Source organism: Poecilia latipinna, unplaced genomic scaffold (genome assembly GCF_001443285.1).
Source record: "Poecilia latipinna isolate Pla-1442-1.1 unplaced genomic scaffold, P_latipinna-1.0 Scaffold504, whole genome shotgun sequence".
Taxonomy (NCBI): Eukaryota; Metazoa; Chordata; class Actinopteri; order Cyprinodontiformes; family Poeciliidae; genus Poecilia; species Poecilia latipinna.
The window spans coordinates 284,028-290,650 of record NW_015113120.1 but is presented as its reverse complement, the minus strand read 5'-3'; the positions used below and the strand labels follow the sequence as shown (position 1 = coordinate 290,650).

At 36.8% G+C, this 6,623-nt stretch overlaps 1 protein-coding gene across 1 annotated transcript in view; it reads right to left on the bottom strand.

Moving 5' to 3' along the window:
* Window positions 1-414: 414 nt before the first annotated feature.
* plcb2 (phospholipase C, beta 2) overlaps window positions 415-6,623 on the bottom strand; it is a 26,542-nt gene continuing 20,333 nt past the window's right edge. Inside the window, exons 28-32 of the mRNA XM_015040328.1 lie at window positions 6,001-6,065; window positions 5,502-5,555; window positions 5,258-5,315; window positions 3,788-3,871; window positions 415-1,595 (exon numbers count right to left, since the gene is read on the bottom strand). Of these exons, the coding sequence (XP_014895814.1) occupies window positions 1,425-1,595; window positions 3,788-3,871; window positions 5,258-5,315; window positions 5,502-5,555; window positions 6,001-6,065 (432 nt within the window). The 3' untranslated portion in view covers window positions 415-1,424. The remainder of the gene's footprint in view (window positions 1,596-3,787; window positions 3,872-5,257; window positions 5,316-5,501; window positions 5,556-6,000; window positions 6,066-6,623) is intronic.

Here is a 6,623-nt window from a genome sequence, read left to right as displayed (position 1 = left end):
TTTTTCTATTGTTATTTAAAGCACAATTTTATGTGAATAAATGGCATTATTTCAGAGGGAAAATTTAATTTTACTCAAAGATAAATGTATAAAAAGTTAAATCTGAAAAGCTAAACTTTTTGCATTGTAATAGTTCATGATTTTTGTGGTCTGGTTAAAAAAAAAGAAAAAAAGAATCCCCCGTTTTGAGCTTGATTTGGACATTATTATGTAGTATGTAGCACTGATGTAAGGATTTTATCAGTGATCTGTATTCTGGATGTGTCTGGCATTACCTCATTACTGTCATCTGTGCTATCTAAAATTTCATTCTGGTTATTTCCAAACCAGATTCGAACCCGCTAGTTCTGATAATTAGTACACTGTGTATATTTCTCTGAATTTAATATGTGCAAATAAAGCCAAAAAATGCACTGAGTGAAAATATATGTTTATTAATTCAGAGAGCAGGAAAAGTAACATTTATTGCAACTATATAATCACCCAGAGTCATTGCAAAGTAAATCAGGAAACGTTCAGAAAACAGAAATTGATCTTATTTGTGCCACTGACGCAAATGTTACTTTTAAAATGATGAATTAATTTCTGCTTAACTTTGTCACATTTGCACAAGCCGCCTTAGCTCCAATAAAATAAAAGGATTTACAACATTGTAGATCAATTAGAAGATGGTCTAATCAATAAATTATTTTTTTAGTTAGGTGCCAAATATTTCATCTTACTTACAAGTTCTTCAAATACTTAAATCCTCAAATAAATTTAAAAAAAAAAACTGCTATTACATGGTAACTTAAATATTGAACTGTTTTCATTTAAAATGGATAAAGACCTTCTTTTCTGATAGCATTTTGCACTTTTTCATAAACTTTTTTTCTAACTAGTTAGCAGAAATAATTAAAAACTCTGTTGCAAACCACAATTGTAAAATATGCGAAGTGAACCTCCGATGTGTTGGGGTTTGCACAAGCAAATGTAAAGGCTTTATGGGAGATTCCTCCTTCAAAACTGTCTGTAATCTTCCAGCAGTAAGTGAAATCACACATGTAAAATCAACAGTGACAAAGGGAGGCACTCAACCTGCAGACAGTTCTAAACTACTTTAAATGCTACATTTCCTTGTCGAAAGGAGACTGAAATTGCAGCCCTTTTGTATGTTTTATTGGAACAGATCTTTCACTGTAATCTCTAAAGTCAAAAGAAAGGAAGAAATTCAAAACAATCTACCTCTGGCATAAAATACAGACAAGAGGACATTACTGCCTCTTAACTTCCTAAAAGACACTCCTGCTACAAATATCACATCTAATATCTTAAATTCACTCTGAGCTTGGCTAGCAATCCTCGTCTACTTTACAGCAATGTTCCAGTTTTAGGTTACATTACAGACCGATGACATAAGTGGCAAAAAGCAGAGAGTAGTGCATCTAGCCTACAAAGACATTTCCATAGAAGCTCTCACACGGAGGCTTTTTGTCTCCGTCTTCATCGACGTATTCTGGGAAGTGTGCCCCGACGCAGACGTTGACAGCATTCCTCACCTCTGCAGACAGGGACCTCGTTTTCTGAGCATGCTCTTTCAGAGCCTCCTGGATTAGCTGCAAACACATTCACCAAACAGTGATTATTAAATTGCATTAAAAGAATAGTTCAAGACCTTGACATGAGGTTGTGCTAAAATGTTCTGCACTGGTAAAATAATATCTGCAGAAATAAATGATTTTTGCCTCTTCAGTTAGTGTAAATTTAAACTGGGGGACTAAAGTTAGCCTGAGATGAGCCAGCGTGGATGTTTTAAATCAGTTCTTAAAAAAAAAAATAAAAAATCAACCAGACTGTCCTTTATTTAGCAGATAAGCTTTGTTTTTTTCGACAGGTGTTTTCACATTTTCCTCAAGCAGCCTCTGAACTGTGCAAACAACAATATTGCAAAAGTCTTGGCCTTTAACAATATTCACTCTGGCAAACTTTATTTTTACCTGCTTGCCTTTGCTCTTTGTATATCGCCCATGAAATTTAAGCTTCATTTATTACTTATTTTTAGAGGGATGCATTTCCATATAAACAGAAGCAAAAGTTTGCCGTAGGTTCTGTAATGACATTTCAGAGTTATTGGAGACTTCTTTTAGCATAGCCTTATTTGTTTGCATTGTGAGACCGGGACATATCGGCTATTCTCTCTGCAGTGGAATGTCTCAAATTCTTCTGAGACATTTTTAAATCCCATGTCAGATTCAAGTTGCTACAGTCCTTTTTTTTAGCATTGATAATGGTAATAAAAATGTATCAGGAACTGATTTTAAAAAGATTTTTGACTCCATTAAAATGAAAAATAAACCAGTTGTAATAAAAGGATAAACTCTCACTGAGTGCTCCCTTTTCCTCCCTTTGTTTGTTTGCACTTTCACTTCCACCCACCGCTTCTCATAACATCAGTGTTAGCCTACATTTGTAGGCTAACACTGATGTTATGAGACCCACCGTCCATCTGGCCTTTACACGTCAATGTCTAAAAAATCTCGCACCTCTTTTCTCAACATTAGCTGCCAACATTCCTCTGATTCAAAGGGAACCATTGCAACAAGAAGAGGTTTGACATCATTTGCAGCTGTGGGAGCTTGTTCAGCTGTTTCTATTTTGTCACTTATTCTGGATGTGTCACACTGACACATTCACTAGAAGCACTAAATAGAGATTACTAATAGCAAATTTTAGGGATCTCTTAAGGAACCATTGGGATCCGTCGGTAAAAGCACACAATTTATGGTAGGTGTTTAAACTGTGGGTGAACTTTAGGCAATGATGAAATGTATTTCAGCTACATGGATTATTTGTTTTATTAAGAAATATATATCTAAGTAGTGTGGTTGCACATGTATGGGGTCCCTACACACTGATACCCCTAAATAAAATTCATTGCAGACAATTTCCTTCAGAAGTCACCTGAAAGTATTGAAAAAGTATTCATACCTTTTGAGTATTTCTACATGTTCCCATAGCAACCACAGACACCACTTCCTTTTATGAGGATTTTTATCAACACAAAATAAGAAATTATTGTGAAGTAAATAAAATGAAATTAAAATCTGAGGTATTTGTCATAAAATCAGAAGTAATGCAAGTGTTTTTAGAACCCTAGGCTACAACACTGTAAAAAAAATGTTAAACTCAAAACAAAAACTAAATAACACCAAGACACAACCTGAGTTAAATCAGTGCTAACAAGCTTAGAAATAGTCAGGAGAATTTACAACTATAAGTTCAACATTAAAAACTTCATAATGTACGTTCTGTGTAAAAGATTCATTATGGCATATCATTAAGTCATTAAAATAATTCAAATTTAACTTAAGGGGGCTGTCAGGTTTCACATTAAACAGATTTGAGCCTGGATGAGCAACCCAAAACACACAACCAGAGATTAGACCACAGTATATTTATAATACCCGGCCAGTCCAAACCTAAACTCAACACGAAACCTGTTGCATGAACAGTCAGTTGATGTCCACTGACAGTATCTATCCAATGCGACTGAGTTTGGAGTATTTTCTCAGTAAGAATGAGCAAAAAATTCAGTCTGTTCTTCGGTTCCTTTCTTGAGTTTCTTCTTCCTAATTCATATTATAGGTGTTGTTCTAGAACATAAAATTCTAATAAAATAGAAGCTTGTGCTTGTAGCATGATAAAATCTGAAAAAAAACTTAATGAGGCACGAATACTTTTCTGAAAGGAAGTAGTCATCCCTTGTTCAGTTTCATTGTTCTGTGAAAAATCCTGTCAGTGTGTGTACCTGATTAGTCATTCCCTTGACTTCCTCCAGGGTAGCAGCTTGTTTTTTCATCAGAGCCTCTTGTTGCGGGCTGAAGTCTGCAGACTGTAACACAGCAAAGCACAAAACATCTTCCATTGATTTGTGGTTTTCATAAAGAGGTTTGAGTATGTCTGTGTATGAAGTGTGAGGGATGTACAGATTAGTTGTTTTGTCTGTAAGTAGTTTATCTGCTCATGTTTCTTCCTGAGAGCGTATGTACACATCCCCATGGAATGCAACCTGAGAGAGAGAATCGATGCAGTTAAGTCGCCGGTTCAGTCCTGCTCAGTAAGATTGCTCACCCCTTGCACTCCAGCACTCAATACTGTGCCACTGCTGATTAGAACGAGCGACAGTGATGTAAACAGTCGTGGTAATTAATGGATAAATCCTGATTATGTTGATCAGCTTGATCAACCACACCTTCTGCAATGCGACCAGAAGGTGTGGGAGGGTGAGCGAGGGTTTTCTTCTGCGCTACAGATTGAGTCAAGTGTTGCAGCGCCCAGTAAAAGGGCCTGGCCATTAACCCAGATGCATCAGATCTAAATCCTGATGAGCTGACAGGGGAACAAGAGCAGAGCTGAGTGACTCATTGACCACACATGCATTAACTCGTTCCTTTTGAGTAGCTTCTGAGTAATGGGCAAGCCTGACCTATGGTTGGGGTCTGCTGCACTTTATTCAAAAGGTGAAAAGAGTCTGTCAGCGCGCTAGAGACTAAGGTCTTACTGTGGTTTGACAAGATACACAGATTCTTTTGTGTGTGGGAGTACTTACGGGTCAGAAATGTGTACATGTGTTCCTGAAAGCAACATGTGGGTGTACGGGATGTGAACATGTTTGCTTTAGCATGCCTCGGGTAAAAATTCTTCCACGTTTGATTCAAATATGCAAGCACTTCATAGTCACAAATTTGAAAATAATAATATGTTCAATGCACTAGTATAAATGAGCAGAAAATAGTTATTTTAGATGTTTAATAGTCCAAACATCAAACAAGGTCTTAGACTGGAGTGCTTCAACCTTACCGAAGGTGTAGTAAACCAAAAGGTTTGTCCCAAATTGGGAAAATTAGAAAAAGTACAGCGATGGTGGTGTAATGCTGTAGGGCTTGTTTTCTTTGCCCCCTTTGGGCATTTAGTACAGATTAAGCATCTGTACTTATGGAGCACCTTTTAGATTTACATCATGGATGTGCAGTCAAGAAAATCTGCATCAACGATGTGAAATCATCATGTCAACATGAACCAAAATCTCTAAGATTTCTGGTCCATGTATACATTTAACACCTCGTTGAATATATTCCACAACGAAATAAGGTCATTTCTGAAGATAAATGGGTGTCAAATGCAGTACTAGCATGATGTGCCTAACAAAATGGCAGATTAGTGTACATATTACAATGTATTTACAGTAAAACTATTAAAACTACAGCTGATTACTTACAGCAGCATCAGACTGACTGGTCTCGTCCAGCATCTCGGTGCTCATGGCCCTTTTCAGCCTAAATGAGGATAAATTAAAAGAGATTACCTTCGCAATAAAAAAGAAACTGCACTTTATATAAATAATCCAGTTTCTAGGAGTGAGTTGTTTGTTATTGCTTAAATTCTCATTTCCTTTCATTTTCACATGGCAAAACTAATAAACTATGAAGAAAAAGAAAAAGCAATTAAGACAATGAACTTACTTTGACTTCTCTGTGGAGGAACATTTCAGAGCTTTCTTCTTTTCTTTGGCTTCACTATGGATAAAAAGAAAAAAAATAATAAAGAATGTAAAAAAAAAACGTAACTTTTTGAACAATCAATCTTTAAGCAAAAGTTGCAGGTCTGACTGTTTCTGGTGTGACCTTATCGGAGTTGCTTTTGCTTCCCCGCTGTTGTTTAAACACCTGTTGGATTATAACTGTCCTGAACTAACCATCTGCCCACTGGGGACTTTGGACAACAGACACCTAACACCATAAGCCAGCCAAGGACATTGGAAGACCCGCCTGCTGAGGTGATTCATTCAGCATTCGATGTATTCTCTTTGCCAAATGTCAAGTTTTTCACCTCAGATGACACATGCACACACAGTCAGAGTCGCACTGAAGCCTCGGGATAAAGATTAGACTCAGAGGGACTCAGCAAAGCCTTCTTGATGTGTGCATCATGTCACAGTTGTTTTTGCATGTGTGACCGTACCTCTCCAGGGTCTTCAGCTCAACGGTGTGTCTCTCCATGGCCATCTCCAAAAGCTTAGCAAGTCTCTGTCGCAGCAGAACAAAAAAGTGGTACAGTCTTAGTCAGTATGTAGGCGTAAATGAGGCATAAGTGGCTTTAAATAAAGTTCTGATGTTTAAATTGGTGATTTATGAAAAATGAGCTTGGACAGAGCAATAAGTCTATTTAAGGGCCATTGTGCCCTTAAATAGACTGACAATTTGCAAAAAGAACCTTAGCCTGATGCATAACAAAATTTGTTGTTTTTTTTTTAAACACCTTTTCTCATGATCCCAGAAGCACAACAAAGAGAGGTAAAATTAGCTGCTGCAGGCCGAAGACGAATTCACACCAAGTTAAATAAAGACGGTGGAGAAATGAGTGAGTGGCTGTTAGATATGAGAGGAGCTTTATTACAAACATATTCAGATTTTTTTTTTCGGAGTCTAATTATAAGATCCTCCCTATAATAATAGAATAACAAAATAATTGATTCAAATGTCTTGATATAATCTAATAGAGCAAAACTAACCCACTTATGACTATGGCGTAAAATGGCTAAGGGACCGCTTCAAGCTTTCAGGGAAATGAAATGAAATGAAATG